This window comes from Oncorhynchus clarkii, chromosome 16, assembly GCF_045791955.1.
Source record: "Oncorhynchus clarkii lewisi isolate Uvic-CL-2024 chromosome 16, UVic_Ocla_1.0, whole genome shotgun sequence".
NCBI classification, from domain to species: domain Eukaryota; kingdom Metazoa; phylum Chordata; class Actinopteri; order Salmoniformes; family Salmonidae; genus Oncorhynchus; species Oncorhynchus clarkii.
The window spans coordinates 25,028,147-25,051,317 of record NC_092162.1 but is presented as its reverse complement, the minus strand read 5'-3'; the positions used below and the strand labels follow the sequence as shown (position 1 = coordinate 25,051,317).

At 41.7% G+C, this 23,171-nt stretch overlaps 1 protein-coding gene across 1 annotated transcript in view; it reads left to right on the top strand.

Annotated features, from left to right (window-relative positions):
* The first annotated feature begins 692 nt into the window (after positions 1-692).
* The window catches only part of LOC139367536 (potassium inwardly rectifying channel subfamily J member 19b), a 41,892-nt gene continuing 19,413 nt past the window's right edge, over positions 693-23,171 (top strand). The window contains exon 1 of the mRNA XM_071105781.1: positions 693-1,361. Within this exon, the coding sequence (XP_070961882.1) occupies positions 693-1,361 (669 nt within the window). The remainder of the gene's footprint in view (positions 1,362-23,171) is intronic.

Below are 23,171 nucleotides of genomic sequence, written 5' to 3'. Positions count from 1 at the left end.
TTTGTTGTATGTCCGAATTAGTTACGTGCAAATGTCACACACGGAACCCTCTAGGCCTAGGTAAATCATATTATATTGATAGCACAGTGGGAAAATAGGAGAAAATGAACCATAAGTCCTTTGCGCTATACTGTAACTTTCTCTGCTTATACCTGATTGGGTTGGACAATGAGGCAAATTCACCCCCCCCCCCCCCCCTTCCCTCCCCCTACAGCGACAAACACACTATCGGCTACATCTGTCAGCAAGTGCCGCAGTTCTTCAGTCTATCATCTGACTGAACGCGTGCCCAAGCAGACAGCAGCAGCTTGTGGCGCGAGCCCGAAGAACATGCGATGCATGGAGTGGTGTCCGGCGCGGGAGGAGGACAGTCGGCTTGGATCCGTTTTGGTTTTTCAAGGACACATAATTTGCATGTTTCAGTGAGCTTCTGTCATAGTGTCACATCACAACAACGATGTGAAGCCCGGGACTACATAAAAGTTGGCCAACGAGGACTGAGGTGTCAATAAATGCTGGAATGCGTATTTATTCGACTGATCTATGGACTGTGATGTATCTTTTTTGTTATCACTATTAATTCACCTACGTGCAGGATCATCTCATGACGAGCAAGTGAATATTATTGCATCTCTTGGATAGTGGTGCCAAGCCTGCGTAAAGCCTATTTGGTTCAGCGCAAATCGCTCATTATGTCTGCGATACGCAGGAAATTTGGCGAGGACTACGAGGTAGTGAACACCAAACGGGACATGACTGTGTCTGCACCCGTGAAGAGAAAGCGCCAGCGGTTTGTGGAGAAGAACGGCCGCTGTAACGTCCAGCATGGTAACCTTGGTGGGGAGACAAGTCGATATATCTCCGATCTTTTCACCACGCTAGTCGACCTGAAATGGCGGTGGAACCTACTCATATTTATATTAACCTACACGGTAGCCTGGCTGGTTATGGCATCTATGTGGTGGATAATAGCCTACATCCGTGGTGACATCAAACCACAAGGCCACGACTCGTCATACACCCCGTGCGTCGCGAACGTCTACAACTTTCCGTCCGCTTTCTTGTTCTTCATTGAAACAGAGGCTACAATCGGCTATGGTTACCGCTACATCACAGAAAAGTGTCCGGAAGGCATTATTCTTTTTCTCTTCCAGTCTCTCCTGGGTTCTATAGTGGACGCATTTCTTATCGGCTGCATGTTTATCAAGATGTCCCAGCCAAAGAAGCGCGCGGAGACTCTCATGTTTAGCCAGGATGCCGTTATCTCGCAACGGGACGGGAAGTTGTGTCTCATGTTCCGAGTGGGGAACCTGCGGAACAGCCATATGGTGTCGGCCCAGATCAGGTGCAAACTTATCAAGGTAAATGTTTTCAAATGTTCCAATCGTCTCCGCCATTTTTCTCTCATCCATTTGGGATGTTATGCCAATACTATTGTAAAGTGACTGCTGTGCGTCATAATGTGTGTTGCACAACTCAAAACGTATAGCAGATTTTAGGTCAGTTAAAGTCCTATTTAGGGATGAATTGTGTTTTGGCCATTGTTTTCTATGAGGGCTTTTCAATCATTTAAATTCATTTATCCTCCAGTATCGACTAAATTCCCAGTGGGCCACTAAATTATATGTCCTGGCAAGTTGCAATTACTGCCTTAGGCTGCAATGTGTGTTTTGGAATCAAAGTGGAATTAGTTCAAAATTGAACTAATAAAATCGATATAACTCTCCCTCTCTCTCTCTGTGTGTAGTGGTCTGAGTGTGTGATTGTTTATATGTGAACTGCAGTAGCAGTGAGTGGGTAAAATCACTGGGGAAGCCAAGCCAGAAAAAGAAAAACATATTACAACCTATTCGTTGTGATAATGGCGTTGTTTGCTCTGAAACCTGATAGTTCATATGCCTTGCGACCGTGATATATAGGCCTAAGGCAGATACAATACAAAAAAAGACACAGTGGCAGAATAAATTCAACCACACCTTGGTTTCATCACAAAGCCGGAGAGCAACCTTTGTCCGGCGAAGTCTACAAAGCAGGGGCGAAAATCAGATATCAACTTTGGAGGGGAGAATTACATTACATTTTCTCAAGAGAAATTCCTCAGGGGGACACCAAAAGTAGTGCTGTAACACAGCCTACGTTGTAATATGTTAATAAATGTATGTTGAGGAACCATAATTACTACTACTGGATAATTGAAAGCTAGTTAACTGGAAGGGTTGTCCCAACTTGTTCAAATGTTTAAATCGTTATAGTACTACTAATACTAATAGTTATAGCAGTGTTCCTTATCAGTCCAGTATGTACGCAGGTATTTGTATTTACAACCAGCTATACCAAGAAAGTCCAGTAGGTGGCAATGGTACTGTACACTGTGTATGGGTGCAGTTTTCGTAAATACAATGGACATAGTGCGATCTCATCTAAAATAATCTCCATTGAGAACCATCACAAAGTTGGTCTCAGTATTGATTTGACCTTTTTATTTGACTTTTTCTGATACATTTATATAGTCATTAAATATGTGCCACTGGCCTGAGTGTACGACAATAGCTTTACAAGAACAAAAAGCTCAAAAATAAGTACAGTTTTAAAAGCGAAATAACTACTTCAATGAATAACCCAAATAAATCAACCAAAATATCCTTCAAAAATACTTCTTTATTGTTCAGTCAGTGTCTCAAGTCTTCAAACAACAGCTATGGACAAGTATGTCACACAAAGTGTGCAATTTTAAATAAAATAACCTAAAATAAATAATTAGTAAGTGTACTGTCATGTACTAAAAACTGAAAACTACTAAACAAAATATCAAATATCATACTATACACCAGGGGTTCTCAAACAGGGGTTTGTGGACTCCTAGGGGTCCCTGGTGTAATTGCAAGGGGTCCGTGAAATAAAAAAGTGTAATGAACGTATTCAATACCACAAGGATTCCAGTAACTTTACATATAATATAGAGGGTGTGGAGGTCTCTGAGGACCACTCAAAACCTTGCCTGCCTTGTCTCAAAATATGCAGGGGTTCCAGTACCCCAAAAAGGTTGAGAACCACTGCTATACACACTACTGAACAAAAGAACCGTACATATGTTTGCGGGTTTCAATGGATCCAACAAATTCCTGGCAGATATTTTCCCTCAAGACTGTCCAGCCTGTCTTTATGTACATTACTGACAACTACGCCGTTCAGTCTCTCTTGGCCCATGCTAAACCGAAGCCAAGTCTTTAACCTGCGGAGTGCACTGAAACTCCTCTCATCCTCACACGAAGACACTGGCACCGCAAACAAAATTATGATCAGCACCTCAACTTGGTCAAACAACCCCCGCACCTCCACTGGAAGCCTCCTGAGGACCTCTGCTGCCTCTCCACTGCTGCTACAGGGGTATTTGTTGCGAAAGAGAGGCAACTTCACTGAAAGAGAATCTATGTTCAGCTCAGGGTACTGATCTAGAGACTCATCCAACTCCCCCATGAGAAGCGCTCTTTCCAACTTTTGCAGGATGTTTAGACTGTCCTGTTCAAAACGTTCGCCAAACTGAACCTCCACACCATCCAACACGTCAAAAAATTCTGCCTTATAGTGATCCACTGCTTTGCCAGCAAATCGTCTTGAGTGTGTCTCAATGGATTCCATGGAGTCAATCAATGTTGTTGCTTTCTCATACAGTGCAAGGTAGCTTTCTCATACTGCCCTAGCGCAGATCTAATAGCAGTATTCCGCACAGTCCACCTTCTTGGACATAGGGGTTTCAGGGTGGTCAGATATGTATCTTTGGATGTGGAAATTGATTCAAAAATCCTTTTAAACTTTCCTGACTGGCCATAGAGGACACAGAACTGATGGACCCAAGAAAAGGAATCCTGGATTAGTGGGAAGGCTGAGCAGCCAGCCTGTGTAATCAGATTTACACAGTGTGCTCCACAATGCACATAGAGGGCTAATGGCTGCTGCCTCCTCACAATTTCCTGTGCACCTGTGTATTTTCCTGCCATGTTTGAGGCACCATCGTAACTCTGCTCACCTAAGCCAAACATGGGCAAATTGAGCCTCAACAACACATCAGTTGCCACTTTCGCAATGCCCTACACAATTAATCACAACAGCAATACCATTGCCAGTCACCAGTTTAAGTTGAGAGTGGGGGTATCCATGGCATTTTCCAATTATTTTCCAAGTCTAAAAAAGAGAGAACCTTTCAAAATGTTGCCAAACAAAGACTCCCTGTCTCTGCCAGTCTGTCTCCAGCTCTGCTGTCTGTGTGCCTGCCATCTGTTGCCTGCTCTGCCTAATGACATCATTATGAAACATTCCCATTAGCATTTGACTTCTTTCTTATGAACATTTTATCAACTAGTCTTTGAGATATTAGGCTACTAGGGTTCCAACTTTGCGTTTTGGTGTACTGAATAATGCTTTGATGTCCGTCTTTTTTTTATTTTTTCAGCCATTTTTCTACCTGGCTGGCTACACACACACACACACACACACACACACACACACACACACACACACACACACACACACACACACACACACACACACACACACACACACACACACACACACACACACACACACACACACACACACACACACACAGTGTGCAGGTTATTTACAGTAGGAGATGGGCTTCTATCATCTATTATCTTCTATCATTCTATAATGGGCTTCGATCTATAAGGTAGCTAGCTAGTCAGCTAGCAAATGTGAAACGGATTGCAGTGACAAGGGTTGACAGCTGTATGAGATCGCCATTTACACAACGTATGCTGCAACCTTTTGTCATTTTAATATAGTTCATGTTTTTGTCTTCTATTGGCTGGCTTCCCACAATAGCTGAATTTGCAGAGCTAGCGAGCAGCAGTTTTGTTTCTGTGGTGTTTGCTATAATCTTTGCTATCGTCAATTTTCTTCAAGATCGGCACACAGGTGCTTCAAAGTCCCCTAGCGACAATTTAGCTTTTGCAACGAGACCATTAAAGATATTTAAGACAGTGGTAGAAGAGAGTGTAGTTCTGTTCAGTTTGGAGTTCTGTTTATCGCTAACCTGAACACAGGGACTTCGAAGCACTACAGCTGCATGCTGATCTTGGAAAAAACTGACGATTGCAAAGATTCCATCTTTGACGACACCACATAAATGAAATAGGAACTAGCTAGCTTGCTAATGTTTGCTTTAGTTTGCTTGCTAGCTCTGCAAATGTAGCTATTGTATTGTGTGAACCCTGCCAACGTAAAACAAAATCGCTATGGTGCGATTGACTGGATTAACCTCACATTAGTTGCGTGCCTTGAGTGCCTTTCAGACGGTAGACACGAACCCTCTGTCACCTTGCCAGCTAAGGAACACTACATTGCATTGCTAACTTCTCTCATTGACTCAAATTCAAATAGCTGCAAACACTGGTTGTTACTGTAGGTAGCTAGCAAACATCAGCTAACCGCTAGCTAACATAAAGAGTGGCCTGTCATTTATTACGGTGAAAATGAAGACAGGTGATGGTTATAGATGTGTTTTCTTGTATTGAGTGGTAGAAGTAAAGAAATGTCTAACATATCCTTTGTTTGAACTACTTACTGGAGGTCAGCCACCTAAGACAGACTCTGTCAGATTCCCTCACATGCACAGTACCTGCATCATGTGACACTGCAGAGGGCTGGGGGCTGGGATGCAGTGGATCAAACCACTGCGATGCAAATTGTGGGGGGTCGCAATCTTTTGAAACTTAAAAACGCGCTATTAAGTGTCTATAATCAGCACAAGCGCTTTCATTGCATATTATTATTATTATTGAAATTACATAGTTATGTTTACAGTGATATATTGAGGGGGATAAATCATATTTTTCCCTGGATGGGGGGGTCGTGTCCCCCCTGGGATTTACGCCTATGCTACAAAGTATGTTTTATGTAACAAACAGTTACATGACCTACAGCAGGGGTGTCAAAGTCAAATGGACGGAGGGCCAAATAAAAAAATCAGCTACAAGACGAGGGCCGGACTGTTCGAATGTTCATTGAAAAATTTTTAAATGACGCATATAGTCTAGTGAACCTAATTGAACCTACTGAAAACCTAACAAATATATTACAATATGATCAGATAAATAAAGCAATATTTTCTTATGGCTCTGTCAGTAATCTTTAATTTTCAACAGACACAAAAGACAAATTTCCTTTATATAAATATCCCCATAACATGAACATTAAATGAAAGAAACCGGTATTCAAGGCACCATCAGTAGACTATATTTTCTATTTTAGCAAAAGTGGGCTAAATTTACTTCAAAGAAAAAACAATAATAGCAATTTTCTATCATCCACTCAACTGAAATATTTTTAAAATATAATTGGATTGAAATACAAAAAAATAAAGTGCAAAAATCTATTAATCCAAAACAACAACTTTGTTTAAGGAGAAGTAACATGCAGTGAAAACAAATATTAAATTTTAACTTTTAAACTTGAACTGAGTAAAAACTCTAAATATGTGATTGCACAGTAATGTTCACTTGTTTGAGGTTGAGGGTGATACTTGGTGGTGTCCCATCTTTTCCACAAGTTCATCAATGTTCGGGGTAAGGCTCTGAGCTGAAGAAATCCTCAGAATTGAGTGGAGGTGTTCAGCAGTAAGTCGACTTCTGTGTGATGTTTTGTTCAGGTTCATCAAAGAAAACAGTTGTTCACACAGGTATGTGCTGCCAAACATAGACAACGTTTGAGCAGCCTGGATGCGCAGCTGGGGCATTGTGCCGGGGAGGAAACGGGCGAACTCCGCAGCACCCACTGCCGCATATTTTGCCCTCAGTGCATCATTGCATTGGAGGTCAATCAACTCCATTTGGAGGTTTGGTGGTGAGCTTTCCACGTCAACAGCAAATGGGTTACCGAGCAGTTCCAACCTGCTTTTTTGTGCTTCAAAGTCAGCAAATCGGCGTCGAAAGTCAGCGGCAAGCATACCTATTTTATCAGCCAACTGTGTGCTCGGGAACGCACTGGTAGAGAGCTTCTCTTTCATGGTCTGGCAGCTGGGAAAGTGGCTCAAATTTTCTTTCCGCATCTGCGTCTCCCACAGAGTCAGTTTGGTTTTAAATGCCTTCACTGTACTGTACATATCAGAGATGACACGATCCCGACCCTGCAGCTGCAAGTTTATTGCATTCAGATGACTCGTAATGTCACACAGAAAAGCCATTTCACACAGAAACATTTCGTCTCGGAGTTGTGTTGTGTCTTTCCCTTTGCTGTCCAAGAACAGACAAATCTCCTCACGAAGCTCGAAACATCTTTGAAGCACCTTTCCCTGGCTTAGCCATCGCACCTCTGTGTGATAAGGCAAATCACCATGCTCCGTTTCTAACTCCGTCAGAAATGCCTTGAACTGGCGGTGATTCAAACCTTTGGCTCTGATAAAGTTAACTGTGCGCGTGATGATGCTCATTACATGCTCCATTTTCAAGGCTTTACCGCACAACGCTTCCTGGTGTATGATACAATGATAAGCTGTCAGCTCACCTGTCGCGTTTTCCTCTTGCATCTTTTCCCGTATCTTCGCCACCAGTCCGCTCCTGTGTCCACACATCGCAGGTGCTCCGTCGGTTGTCAAACCCACGAGTTTTTCCCAAGGCAGCTCCATCTCATTTACACATCTTGACACCTCTTCATACAAATCATGCCCCGTAGTTGTGCCATGCATAGGACGTAAAGCCAAAAACTCCTCTGTCACGCTTAGGTTGGAGTCCACTCCGCGGATGAAAATTGACAACTGGGCAATGTCAGAAATGTCGGTGCTCTCATCCACAGCCAAGGAATATGCAATAAAATCTTTTCCCTTTTTCACAAGCTGCTCTTTTAGATTGATGGACAACTGGTCTACTCTCTCGGCAATGGTGTTTCTGCTCAGACTCACATTTAAAAAGAGTTGCCTTTTTTCTGGGCAAACTTCGTCACAAACTTTAATCATGCAGTTTTTGATGAAATCCCCCTCCGTAAATGGCCGGGCTGATTTAGCGATCTCTTCTGCCAAAATAAAACTGGCCTTGACAGCAGCCTGGCCTTGTGATTTGGCTTTTTTGAACAGAGCCTGTCGAGATTTGAGGCCTCGTTTTAATTCCTCTGCCTTTTGTAGCCTTTGTTCCATGTCCATATTCTTGTTTTTGTCCGCGTGTTTCGTTTCATAATGTCGTCTCAGATTATACTCTTTCAGTACCGCCACACTTTCTCCACACAGAAGACACACAGGTTTTCCAGCTACCTTCGTGAACATATACTCCGACTCCCACCTTGTTTGAAACCCCCGGTTCTCAGTATCCACCTTCCGTTTTGCCATTTTTGATGGGTATCTGAAAGTTAATTTTACTGTGATGCTGACGACTGCTGTGCCAATAAATATTGAAATGAAGCAGCCTACTGCTCGGTGCGTCACCTTTGCATTGTGGGAAATGTAGTATTGGTGCGTGTAAAAGATCTGCGGGCTGCCGGCTTGCTGCGGGCCGGTTCTAATAATAAATCAAGATCATCCCAGGGGCCGTAAAAAACCTTCTTGCGGGCCGGATGTGGCCCGCGGGCCTTGACTCTGACATATGTGACCTACAGCATGGTCAAGCAAGTTAATGTTTCCGACATTTTCGGACCACTAAACAACTATTGTTTTAGACCCATGGAGAGTTACCGCAAGTTGCTAAGGAAACAGGAGCTGCCTCCACTATTCCAGCACCATTTCAACTTCAACATTTCAACATCATCAAATCACCTATGCTTAGTCTAATACAGTGACAACAAAAACTATTTAGTCCAATCAACCTAAACTAAATATGATGTGGCTGTCCATGGTTCTGATTTCTGTGTGTGTGTGTGTGTGCGCGCGTTCGTGCAAGTAGAAAAAACATGTTGACACTCACCCTACTTGTAGAGAAACTCCAATGTCCATCCTCTTCTCTTTCATGTTGACGAAACTGTCTATCACTCTGTCATACAGTGCACACTTTCATTTTGTGTTGTCCTAGGCTACATGGCTAAAATGCTTGCTCGCTAGCCTAACTTCCTTTCATGGGCAATGTTAGGTAGTTAAGTTAGCCTTCTACATCTAGCTACATATTGAACTTCCCCTCTCTCAGGCCAGGGGCACAATGTATGCATTTATTGGATCAGAATCTCCATTATAATCATTAGCCAGTATGGAGAAATAAGTTGAACCAGAAGTCCAAATCCCTATCTCCGTCCGTTGTTAATTTAGAAAAGGGACAATTTGATATTTGAACACAACGAGACGCACAACAAGTTTCTATCAATGACGTATCAAATCAAATCAAATAAAGTTTTATTAGTCACATGCGCCGAATACAACCTTACAGTGAAATGTAACTAACAATGCAATTAAAAAAAATACAGACAAGAATAAGAAATAAAAGTAACAAGTAATTAAAGAGCAGCAGTAAAATAACAATAGCGAGACTATATACAGTGGGGTACCGGTACAGAGTCAATGTGGTTAGTTGAGGTAATATGTACATGTAGGTAGAGTTATTAAAGTGACTATGCGTAGATGACAACAGAGAGTAGCAGTGGAGTAAAAGAGGAGGGGCGGAGGAGCAATGCAAATAGTCTGGGTAGCTTTTTGACTAGATGTTCAGGAGTCTTTTGGCTTGGGGGTAGAAGCTGTTTAGAAGCCTCTTGGACTTAGACTTGGCGCTCCGGTACTGCTTGCCGTGTGGTAGCAGAGAGAACAGTCTATGACTAGGGTGGCTGGAGTCTTCAACAATTTTTAGGGCCTTCCTCTGACACCGCCTGGATAGAGCTCCTGGATGGCAGGAAGCTTGGCCCCAGTGATGTACTGGGCCGTTTGCACTACCTTCTGTAGTGCCTTGCGGTCGGAGGCCGAGCTGTTGCCATACCAGACAGTGATGCAACTAGTCAGGATGCTCTCGATAGTGCAGCTGTAGAACCTTTTGAGGATCTGAGGACCCATGCCAAATCTTTTTAGTGTCCTCAGGGGGAATAGATTTTGTCATGCCCTCTTCACAACTGTCTTGGTGTGCTTGGACCATGTTAGTTTGTTAGTGATGTGGACCCCAAGGAACTTGAAGCTCCTAACCTCCTCAAATACAGCCCCATCAATGAGAATGGGGGGCGTGACCTGTCCTCTTTTTCCTGTAGTCCACAATCATCTCCTTTGTCTTGATCACATTGAGGGAGAGGTTGTTGTCCTGGCACCACACAGCTAGGTCTCTGACCTCCACCCTATAGGCTGTCTCACCGTTGTCGGTGATCAGTTCTAACACTGTTGTGTCATTGACAAACTTAATGATGGTGTTGGAGTTGTGGGAGGGGAGGAGGGGACTGAGCATGCACCCCTGAGGGGCCCCTGTGTTGAGGATCAGCATGGCGGATGTGTTGTTACCTACCCTTACCACCTGGGGACGGTCCATTAGGCAGTCCAGGATCCAGTTGCAGTGGAATTTGTATAGTCCCAGGGTCCTTAGCTTATTGATGAGATTTGAGGGCACTATGGTGTTGAATGCTGAGCTGTAGTCAATGAATAGCATTCTCACGTAGGTGTTTATTTTGTCCAGGTAGGAAAGGGCAGTGTGGAGTGCAATAGAGATTGCATCATCTATGGATCTGTTGGGGCGGTATGCAAATTGGAGTGGGTCTAGGGTTTCTGGGATAATGGTGTTGATGTGAGCCATGACCAGCCTTTCAAAGCACTTTATGGCTACAGACGTGAGTGCTACGGGTTGGTTGTTATGACTTCTACAAATGGTGCGGTGGAGTGGAGGAGTCAAACGCAGAGAGCAGGTAATGTTGTACGTGAATCTATTTATTCCAATGACAGCGGAGACATGGACATGCCAACACTAGGGCTTAAGAAACCACTCAACCCAAATACACCGGACTAAAACTGTCCGGAAAATAATGAGGAATACACTTCTACACCAACACCAAAATAACAGAGAACAAGCCCGCACAAATACCCAGCGGGCCTAGTGCCCTTAAATAGCCTACAAACAAACACTAACTCAAAACAGGTGTACCCAATTAAACCCAGTAAACAGAAACAAACGGAAAGGGAATCGATGGCAGCTAATAGGCCGGCGACGACGACTGCCGAGCGCCGCCCGAACAGGAAGAGGCACCATCTTCGGCGAGATTCGTGACATTGGTAGCATTTAGGCAGGTTACCTTAGTGTTCTTGGGCACAGGAGCTATGGTTGTCTAAAATAGGTTGTTATTACAGACTCGGACAGCGAGAGGTTTGAAAATGTCAGTGAAGACACTTGCCAGTTGGTCAACGCATGCTCACAGTACACGTCCTGGTAATCTGTCTGGCCCTGCGGCCTTGTGATTGTTTATAGGTCTTACTCACATCAGTTCGGAGAGCGTGATCACACAGTCTTCTAGAACAGCTGGTGCTCTCGTGCATGTTTCAGTGTTATTTGCCTCGAAGAGAGCACAGATGTAGTTTAGCTTGTCTGGTAGACTCATGTCACATGGCAGCTCTCGGATGTGCTTCCATTTGTAGTCTGTAATGCTTTGCAGGCCCTGCCACATCCAAAGAGCGTCAGAGCCTGTGTAGTACGATTCAATCTTAGTCCTGTATTGACGCTTTGCATGTTTGACGGTTCATCGGAGGGCATAGCGGGATTTCTTATAAGCTTCCAGGTTAGAGTCCCTCTCCTTGAAAGCGGCAGCTCTAGCCTTTAGCTCAGTGCGGATTTTGCCTGTAATCCATGGCTTCTGGTTGGGGTATGTATGTACGGTCACTGTGGGGACGACATCATCGGTGCACTTATTGATGAAGCCAATGACTGATGTGGTGTACTCCTCAATGCCATCGGAGGAATCCCGGAACCTATTCCAGTCTGTGCTAGCAAAACAGTCCTGTAGCTTAGCATCTGCTTCATCTGACCACTTTTTTATTGATCGAGTCACTGGTGCTTCCTGCTTTCTTTTTTGCTTGTAAGCAGGAATCAGGAGGATATAATTGTGGTCAGATTTGCCAAATGGAGTGCGAGGGAGAGCTTTGTATGTGTCTCTGTGTGTGGAGTAAAGGTGGTCCAGAGTTTTTCTCCTTCTGGTTGCACATTTAACATGCTGATATACATTTTATAAAACGTATTAAAGTCCCCGGCTGCTAGGAGTGCCGCCTCTGGGTGAGCGTTTTCTTGTTTGCCTATGATAGAATATAGCTCATTGAGTGTGGTCTTAGTGCCAGCCTCAGTCTGTGGTGGTATGTAAAACAGCTATGAAAAATGCGGATGAAAACTCTCTAGGTAGATAGTGTGGTCTACAGCTTATCATGAGATACTCTACCTCAGGCGAGCAATAGCTCGAGACGTCCTTAGATTTCGTGCACCAGCTGTTGTTTACAACAATACATTGTCCGCCGCCCCTAGTCTTACAAGTTACTAAATCAAATCAAATCAAATGTATTTATACAGCCCTTCGTACATCAGCTGATATCTTAAAGTGCTGTACAGAAACCCAGCCTAAAATCCCAAACAGCAAGCAATGCAGGTGTAGAACTACTGTTCGGTACAGCGTATAACCAGCCAGTTGTATTGTTGATAATGTCATCGTTCAGCCACGACTCCGTGAAGCATAAGATATTACAGTTTTGAATGTCCCATTGGTAGTTTAATCTTCCTCATAGGTCATCTATTTTATTTTCCAAAGATTGCACGTTTTCTAGCAAAATGGAAGGAAGTGGGGGTTTATTCTATCACCTACAAATTTTTAGAAGGCAGCCCGCCCGCTGGCCCCTTTTTCTACGCCTTCTCTTCACACAAATCACAGGGATCTGGGCCTGTTCCCAGGAGAGAAGTATATCATTCACGTCGGGCTTGTCAGATTCGTTAAAGGAAAAAAAGGATTCTGCCAGTCCGTGGTGAGTACTTGCAGTTCTGATGTCCAGAAGTTATTTTCGGTTATAAGAGACGGAGCGGCAATATTACGTAGAAAATAAGTTACAAAATAAGTTAAAAACAACGCAAAGAAACTAACAAAAACACAATTGGTTGGAGACACATAAAACATCAGCCTTCTTCTCCGGCGCCATCTTAAATCATATGCTCGTATGCTTTCCATGCGATGTGATTGGAATGAAGCCAAATGTAAACTGGCTTCCCATGACACTTTTTTTTGTGCGCCAGGACCATTCACAGTTGAGCTCACTCAGTTTAGCTCAGGGCTGATTGGCTATTATTATTGTTTTTTTATCAAGGGAGTCTAAATGCTTGCAGGCTTTCCTGGCGTTCAATACTACGGGCGGCAACAATGTCATACTCTTTTGGACCAGACAGCATCAGATAGATGGCCAACACATACAGAGACAGAGGGGCACTGTTTCATTCGCTCTGAGATACATTCACCCGCTTGCGAATTTAATGAAAATTATGAAACACAGAGAGACGAAAGATACATTATTTTATGGGTTTTTTTCTTGGCCAATTTTTGTGGGACGCCTGGCTTCCCTTGGCATCCATGAATACATACCACTGGTGAACTATCATATATGTCACTGATCTGCTATACTGATGGAATCACTTCTCGATGTGTGAACTGCCATTTCATATATTATTATTGCATTTTTTACTTTTACCCCTTTTTCTCCCCAATTTCATGATATCCAATTGGTAGTTACGGTCTTGTCCCATCGCTACAACTCCCCTAAGGACTCAGGGGAGGTGAAGGTCGCGAGCCATGTGTCCTCCGAAACACAATCCAGCCAAGCAACACTGCTTCTTGACACACTGCTCACTTAACCCGGAAGCCAGCCGCACCAATGTGTCAGAGGAAACACTGTCCAGCTGGTGACCGAGGCAGCTTGCAGGCGCCCGGCCCGCCACAAGGGGTCGCTAGAGTGCGATGGGACAAGGAAATCCCGGCCAGCCAAACCCTCCACTGACTGAGACGACGCTGGGCTAATTGTGCGCCGCCTGATGGGTCTCCCGGTCACGGCCGGCTGTGACACAGCCTGGGATCGAACCCTGGTCTGTAGTGTAAACAATCGTGAACCGAGAACGGTCATTTCTGTCAACGATCTGCTGTGTCTGACTCAAAACACACCATATGGGGTCATCAAATAACCCCACTGTTTTCCAGTCAGCAGTATGGCGCTCAATGGGCCATATATCCCACGCCAACCCCCCGTAGTAACTGACTGGAGATCAGTGGCTACTGAAGATGGATGGTCATTGAGAAATCAGTCATATCGATCAACGGTTAAAACAAACTCATTGTACTCTATTGTATTGATGCCATAATGGAGTAAGAACAGTTTTTCCTGAACCTTTCTTTGGAAAAGGCATAACTGCCATTGCTCTGGATTGCTGACTGTTGAAAGAAAAACACGACTCCTAAAATGTCATTACCTAATAATGGATCAAAAGGCTACGTCTATAGTAGCCTACTTAGACATTTAGAAGAGAATCTGGGATAGAAGTATACAGTATACAAGGAAATTAGGTAACACTCTACTATTGGGGGTACCACCTTTATGAAAATAGTCACGACACAATTGTGTTATGAAGCTTGTTACGAATTATACTGCAACATACATGTAAGTGTCATGACTAATGACTGGTTTCAAACAGGTGTTCCCTCTCATGTACTTCAAGTACTTCACTCCAATATTTAGCTCCTCCCCTCAGGCAGGCGCTATATGGTCCCTATGTGTAAGCCAGACAGGTATAAGCTCTAGTTCATTCCCATTTCCATCAAATACATAAACAGAAGTAAGTATAGCTGAACTGTGTTTGTACGCCACTGACAGAATAAGGGAATGGGCAATGTATTATGTATGTGGCTGTATGAGAAGTGTACAATGTGTAAGGTATGTATTATGTTGAATGTGTACAGTGTCTATTTTGTATACTGCAGTACTATGTGTTTAAGACAATTTTCCCCTTGGGCACATTAAAGTTAATCCTATAGTATGTTATTGGAGAGGACACAATACCTGCAACAACTGCTGTGGCAACTCAGCCTTGATGAAGTGTTTGGAACTTGTGCACTCAACACAGATTCTCTCACAGATTCTGTCTTGTTACTGGACTGGACAATGTTGGTAGTGATTAATGTTTAAGGCCAAAAGGGGAATAGTAGTTCTATATTGTATAAGGAGAGCAATAGTAGCCCTTGCTTGGGAATAGTATCATCGTCAACGATGTAGTGGTAAAAAAAAAGGTATACAGTGGCTTGCAAAAGTATTCATACCCCTTGGATTTCCTCACATTTTATTGTGTTACAAAGTGGGATTCAAATGGATTGAATTGCAATTTTTTGTCAACAATCTACTCAATATAGTCTGTAATACTGTATCATACTGGAAGAAAAATTCTAACATTTTTAAAAGATTCATACAAATTAGATAACTAAAATATATATATATATATATATATATATATATATATATATATATATATATATATATATACATATATATATATGTCAAAAGCTGTGCTGTGCTTGTTAAATGTCCTTCCCTAAAAGCATGCTCAAAGTCTGTTGTCAATTTGTTTAGTGTAAAATTGCATTGTATCTGGTCAAACACAATTTTTCCCAAAAGTTTCCTAAGAGTTGGCCTTCTTTTTGAGCCAGTAAAGGGGGCTTTACTATTCTTAGGAGGCGGAATGACTTTTGCTTCCCTCCCGCCTGAAGGCACAACATTTCTAATAGGCTTAAATTGAAGATATGGCAAGTAGGAGTGGCAAAATGGTCCTCAATTATCCTCAGTAATTTTTCATTCAAGTTGTTAGACCCCGGTGGCTTGTCATTGTTGATAGACAACGATCATTTTTTCACCTCTTCCACACTCACTTTAAGGAATTCAAAATGACAATACTTGTCTTTCATAATTCAATCAGTTATACTTGGATGTGTAGTGTCAACATTTGTTGCTGGCATGTCATGCCTAAGTTTGCTAAAGTAATTGGCAATATAATTGGGTTTTGTGATTAATGAGACATCTGATTCAATGAATGATAGAGCTGAGTTTGCTTTTTTGTTCAAAATTTCATTTAAGGTGCTCCAGAGCTTTTTAATATCATTCTTTATATCATTTATCTTTGTTTCTTTGTTTATATCATTTATCTTTGTTTCATAGTATAATTTATTCAGTTTAGTCACATGATTTCTCAATTTGCAGTATGTTTGCCAATCGGTTGTACAGACAGATAAAACATTTTTTTCAATTCAATTCATCATCAATCCACAGGGATTTAACAGTTTTTACAGTCTTTGTAACTGGAATAAACAATTTCATAAATGTGTCAAGTGCAGCTTCTGGTTGCTTCTAATTACACACCACAGACCAACAAATATTCTTTACATCAACAACGCAGGAATCACCACAAAACTTATTTTATGACCTCTTATACACTATATTAGGCCCAGCCCTTAGAACTTTGGTTTTCCTAGATATGGTTACTATATTGTGATCACTACATCCAATGGATCTGAAGACTGCTTTCAAGCAAATTTCTGCAGCATTAGTAAAGGTGTGATCAATACATGTTGATGATTTCATTTCTGTGCTGTTTGTAACTACCCTGGTAAATAACCTGAACCGGGTTGCAGACACTGGTTACAGTTTTAAACTTTTTCTTGAGTGGGCAGGTTGATGAAAGCCAGTCAATATTTAAATCACCCAGAAAATCAGTGGTGGAAAAAGTACCCATTACATTACTACTTGAGTAAAAGTCTGAAAGTATTTGGTTTAAAATATACTTAAGTATCAAAAGTAAAGTATAATAATTTCCAATTCCTTATATTAAGCAAACCATACGGCACCATTTTCTTGTTTTTTAAATTCACGTATAGCCAGGGGCGCACTCCAATACTCAGACATCGTTTACAAACAAAAGCATGTGTTTAGTGAGTCCGCCAGATCAGAGGCTGTAGGGAAGACCATGGATTTTCTCTTGATAAGTGTGTGAATTAGACAATTGTCCTGTTCTGCTAAGCATTCAAAATGTAACAAGTACTTTGGGTGTCAGGGAAAATGTATGGAGTAAAAAGTGCACAATGTTCTTTAGGAATGTAGTGAAGTAAAAATAAAAGTTGTCAAATATAAAAAATATTAAAGTACAGATACCCCAAAAACGACTTAAGTAGTACTTTCAAGTATTTTTTACTTAAGTACATTATACCACTGCAGAAAATATACCTCTCTTGTTGATATCACATACAGTGCCTTGCGAAAGTATTCGGCCCCCTTGAACTTTGCGACCTTTTGCCACATTTCAGGCTTCAAACATAAAGATATAAAACTGTATTTTTTTGTGAAGAATCAACAACAAGTGGGACACAATCATGAAGTGGAACGACATTTATTGGATATTTCAAACTTTTTTAACAAATCAAAAACTGAAAAATTGGGCGTGCAAAATTATTCAGCCCCTTTACTTTCAGTGCAGCAAACTCTCTCCAGAAGTTCAGTGAGGATCTCTGAATGATCCAATGTTGACCTAAATGACTAATGATGATAAATACAATCCACCTGTGTGTAATCAAGTCTCCGTATAAATGCACCTGCACTGTGATAGTCTCAGAGGTCCGTTAAAAGCGCAGAGAGCATCATGAAGAACAAGGAACACACCAGGCAGGTCCGAGATACTGTTGTGAAGAACTTTAAAGCCGGATTTGGATACAAAAAGATTTCCCAAGCTTTAAACATCCCAAGGAGCACTGTGCAAGCGATAATATTGAAATGGAAGGAGTATCAGACCACTGCAAATCTACCAAGACCTGGCCGTCCCTCTAAACTTTCAGCTCATACAAGGAGAAGACTGATCAGAGATGCAGCCAAGAGGCCCATGATCACTCTGGATGAACTGCAGAGATCTACAGCTGAGGTGGGAGACTCTGTCCATAGGACAACAATCAGTCGTATATTGCACAAATCTGGCCTTTATGGAAGAGTGGCAAAAAGAAAGCCATTTCTTAAAGATATCCATAAAAAGTGTCGTTTAAAGTTTGCCACAAGCCACCTGGGAGACACACCAAACATGTGGAAGGTGCTCTGGTCAGATGAAACCAAAATTGAACATTTTGGCAACAATGCAAAACGTTATGTTTGGCGTAAAAGCAACACAGCTGAACACACCATCCCCACTGTCAAACATGGTGGTGGCAGCATCATGGTTTGGGCCTGCTTTTCTTCAGCAGGGACAGGGAAGATGGTTAAAATTGATGGGAAGATGGATGGAGCCAAATACAGGACCATTCTGGAAGAAAACCTGATGGAGTCTGCAAAAGACCTGAGACTGGGACGGAGATTTGTCTTCCAACAAGACAATGATCCAAAACATAAAGCAAAATCTACAATGGAATGGTTCAAAAATAAACATATCCAGGTGTTAGAATGGCCAAGTCAAAGTCCAGACCTGAATCCAATCGAGAATCTGTGGAAAGAACTGAAAACTGCTGTTCACAAATGCTCTCCATCCAACCTCACTGAGCTCGAGCTGTTTTGCAAGGAGGAATGGGAAAAAATGTCAGTCTCTCGATGTGCAAAACTGATAGAGACATACCCCAAGCGACTTACAGCTGTAATCGCAGCAAAAGGTGGCGCTACAAAGTATTAACTTAAGGGGGCTGAATAATTTTGCACGCCCAATTTTTTTGTTTTGATTTGTTAAAAAAGTTTGAAATATCCAATAAATGTCGTTCCACTTCATGATTGTGTCCCACTTGTTGTTGATTCTTCACAAAAAAATACAGTTTTATATCTTTATGTTTGAAGCCTGAAATGTGGCAAAAGGTCGCAAAGTTCAAGGGGGCCGAATACTTTCGCAAGGCACTGTACATTATCAAACATTTCACACATATTATCCAGATACTGACTGTTAGCACTTGGTGGTCTATAGCAGCTTCCCACAAGAATGGGCTTTAGGTGAGCCATATTACCTCAACAGTATTTAACATGAACTCCTCTCTAAGCTTTACAGGAATGTGGTCCTGAATGTAAACAATAACACCTCCACCAATGGGATTTCTGTATTTTCTGTAGATGTTATAACCATGTATTGCTAACACTGTATCATCAAAGGTATTATCTAAGTAGGTTTCAGAGATATTCAGAATATGAATGTCATCTGATGCTAGCAAGTTATTAATTTCATTAACCTTGTTTCTTAAGCTACGTATGTTAACGTGTGCTATTTTTTGATTTTTTTCTGGGATGCTTGATTGTTTACATTGCTTTACTGGGAAGATTATCAGAAGTAGACATTCTCATGTTATTTATGTCATTGCAGGGTGAGCTGCACACAGTGGACTTCCTACTAGAGCACACCGCCTTAGTGCAAACAGTATAACTCTGGTTCATAGGCACATGATTACAGCAAACAATAGCCGTAGGATCAGCAGAGGCATTCAGGGCAGTTAGAGGGACATACATTAGGTTACTTAAATTGTGTCTACCAACGCCTCTGGTATAATGTACAATTGCTGAAGCATTATGACAACTTAGCGACACAATGGTAGGGATTAGCTGGGCTTGGGTCATTGATAAATCATTGTCTCAATGCAGCCTCACAATGCGGTGAAAGCATCCAGGAACCCAAATTATTCAGGTGGATCTCAACCTCCTTAAAAAACACATTTCGTTTCTAAAAGGTATCGAAATTGCCAACAAAAGTTACACCCATTGAGCTTAAATAATCACGTAGCCAGAGTCCTACTAATGTGTTCAATGCCACAATTCAGAGAGTGCACAGGGCCAGATATGATGGGTCTTTTATTAGTGTCTAGCAGAGAATCAATCAGCTCTTCATAATGTCATTAAAACCCACAAGGACTACGATAGAATCGGTTTCCATAACCTGGCATAGAACATTCAGGAGCAGCTTAGTAATGTAATTTACTCAAGCTCCAGGATAAGACATTGTTTTTGCACCAGAAACAGTCACATTTCCTACCACGGAGCTGCCCAAAATCACGGCTTGCGAGAAGGACAAGGAAATCCGCCCACTCCCAAGCTTCACAGGATGGGTATGCTTGACATCGGCAAACACTGGGAAGTTTTTCAGGATAAAAATAAATGTGCTGGAACTAAGCACAGGCAAAATCTTAGAGGAAAACCTGCTTCAGTCTGCTTTCCAACAGACACTGGGAGAGAAATTCACCTTTCAGCAGGACAATAACACAAGGCCAAATATACACTGGAGTTGCTTACAAAGAAGACTGTGAATGTTTCTGTTTTGACTTAAATCTGCTTGAAAATCTATGGCAAGACTTGAAAATTGCTGTCTAGCCATGATCCCCAACATCTTGACGAAGTTTGAAGAATTATGAAAAGAATAATGAGCTAATATTGCACAATCCAGGTGTATAAAGCTTTTAGAGACTTACATGTATTGACTCAGGTAGCTGAATATCTAGATAGTTTAGTTATTTAATTTATATTAATCTTTAAAAAAAAAATATATATATATATATATATATATAATTCTTCCACTTTGACATTACAGAGTATTTTAAATTAAGTCCATTTTAATCCCATGTTGTAACACAATAAATGGGAAGAAATCCAAAAGGTATGAATACTTTTGCAAGGCACTGTAAACCCTCAGCATTGTGGGTAAATAGGTGGATAAACACTAATGCAAAAACACTATGTTCATAGTTCCTATTCACATGTGCCCCGATTCCAACCTGAGTGAAGCTTTTGTAAATGGAATGGAATTCCCTTTTTATGCACTTTTCTCTCTATGCGTATTCTAACCTTGATCTTAAGCATGAGAACCATGACACTTTTTTTTGTGCGCCAGGACCATTCACAGTTGAGCTCACTCAGTTTAGCTCAGGGCTGATTGGCTATTATTATTGTTTTTTTATCAAGGGAGTCTAAATGCTTGCAGGCTTTCCTGGCGTTCAATACTACGGGCGGCAACAATGTCATACTCTTTTGGACCAGACAGCATCAGATAGATGGCCAACACATACAGAGACAGAGGGGCACTGTTTCATTCGCTCTGAGATACATTCACCCGCTTGCGAATTTAATGAAAATTATGAAACACAGAGAGACGAAAGATACATTATTTTATGGGTTTTTTTCTTGGCCAATTTTTGTGGGACGCCTGGCTTCCCTTGGCATCCATGAATACATACCACTGGTGAACTATCATATATGTCACTGATCTGCTATACTGATGGAATCACTTCTCGATGTGTGAACTGCCATTTCATATATTATTATTGCATTTTTTACTTTTACCCCTTTTTCTCCCCAATTTCATGATATCCAATTGGTAGTTACGGTCTTGTCCCATCGCTACAACTCCCCTAAGGACTCAGGGGAGGTGAAGGTCGCGAGCCATGTGTCCTCCGAAACACAATCCAGCCAAGCAACACTGCTTCTTGACACACTGCTCACTTAACCCGGAAGCCAGCCGCACCAATGTGTCAGAGGAAACACTGTCCAGCTGGTGACCGAGGCAGCTTGCAGGCGCCCGGCCCGCCACAAGGGGTCGCTAGAGTGCGATGGGACAAGGAAATCCCGGCCAGCCAAACCCTCCACTGACTGAGACGACGCTGGGCTAATTGTGCGCCGCCTGATGGGTCTCCCGGTCACGGCCGGCTGTGACACAGCCTGGGATCGAACCCTGGTCTGTAGTGTAAACAATCGTGAACCGAGAACGGTCATTTCTGTCAACGATCTGCTGTGTCTGACTCAAAACACACCATATGGGGTCATCAAATAACCCCACTGTTTTCCAGTCAGCAGTATGGCGCTCAATGGGCCATATATCCCACGCCAACCCCCCGTAGTAACTGACTGGAGATCAGTGGCTACTGAAGATGGATGGTCATTGAGAAATCAGTCATATCGATCAACGGTTAAAACAAACTCATTGTACTCTATTGTATTGATGCCATAATGGAGTAAGAACAGTTTTTCCTGAACCTTTCTTTGGAAAAGGCATAACTGCCATTGCTCTGGATTGCTGACTGTTGAAAGAAAAACACGACTCCTAAAATGTAATAATAATGGATCAAAAGGCTACGTCTATAGTAGCCTACTTAGACATTTAGAAGAGAATCTGGGATAGAAGTATACAGTATACAAGGAAATTAGGTAACACTCTACTATTGGGGGTACCACCTTTATGAAAATAGTCACGACACAATTGTGTTATGAAGCTTGTTACGAATTATACTGCAACATACATGTAAGTGTCATGACTAATGACTGGTTTCAAACAGGTGTTCCCTCTCATGTACTTCAAGTACTTCACTCCAATATTTAGCTCCTCCCCTCAGGCAGGCGCTATATGGTGTGTAAGCCAGACAGGTATAAGCTCTAGTTCATTCCCATTTCCATCAAATACATAAACAGAAGTAAGTATAGCTGAACTGTGTTTGTACGCCACTGACAGAATAAGGGAATGGGCAATGTATTATGTATGTGGCTGTATGAGAAGTGTACAATGTGTAAGGTATGTATTATGTTGAATGTGTACAGTGTCTATTTTGTATACTGCAGTACTATGTGTTTAAGACAATTTTCCCCTTGGGCACATTAAAGTTAATCCTATAGTATGTTATTGGAGAGGACACAATACCTGCAACAACTGCTGTGGCAACTCAGCCTTGATGAAGTGTTTGGAACTTGTGCACTCAACACAGATTCTCTCACAGATTCTGTCTTGTTACTGGACTGGACAATGTTGGTAGTGATTAATGTTTAAGGTCAAAAGGGGAATAGTAGTTCTATATTGTATAAGGAGAGCAATAGTAGCCCTTGCTTGGGAATAGTATCATCGTCAACGATGTAGTGGTAAAAAAAAAGGTATACAGTGGCTTGCAAAAGTATTCATACCCCTTGGATTTCCTCACATTTTATTGTGTTACAAAGTGGGATTCAAATGGATTGAATTGCAATTTTTTGTCAACAATCTACTCAATATAGTCTGTAATACTGTATCATACTGGAAGAAAAATTCTAACATTTTTAAAAGATTCATACAAATTAGATAACTAAAATATATATATATATATATATATATATATATATATATATATATACATATATATATATGTCAAAAGCTGTGCTGTGCTTGTTAAATGTCCTTCCCTAAAAGCATGCTCAAAGTCTGTTGTCAATTTGTTTAGTGTAAAATTGCATTGTATCTGGTCAAACACAATTTTTCCCAAAA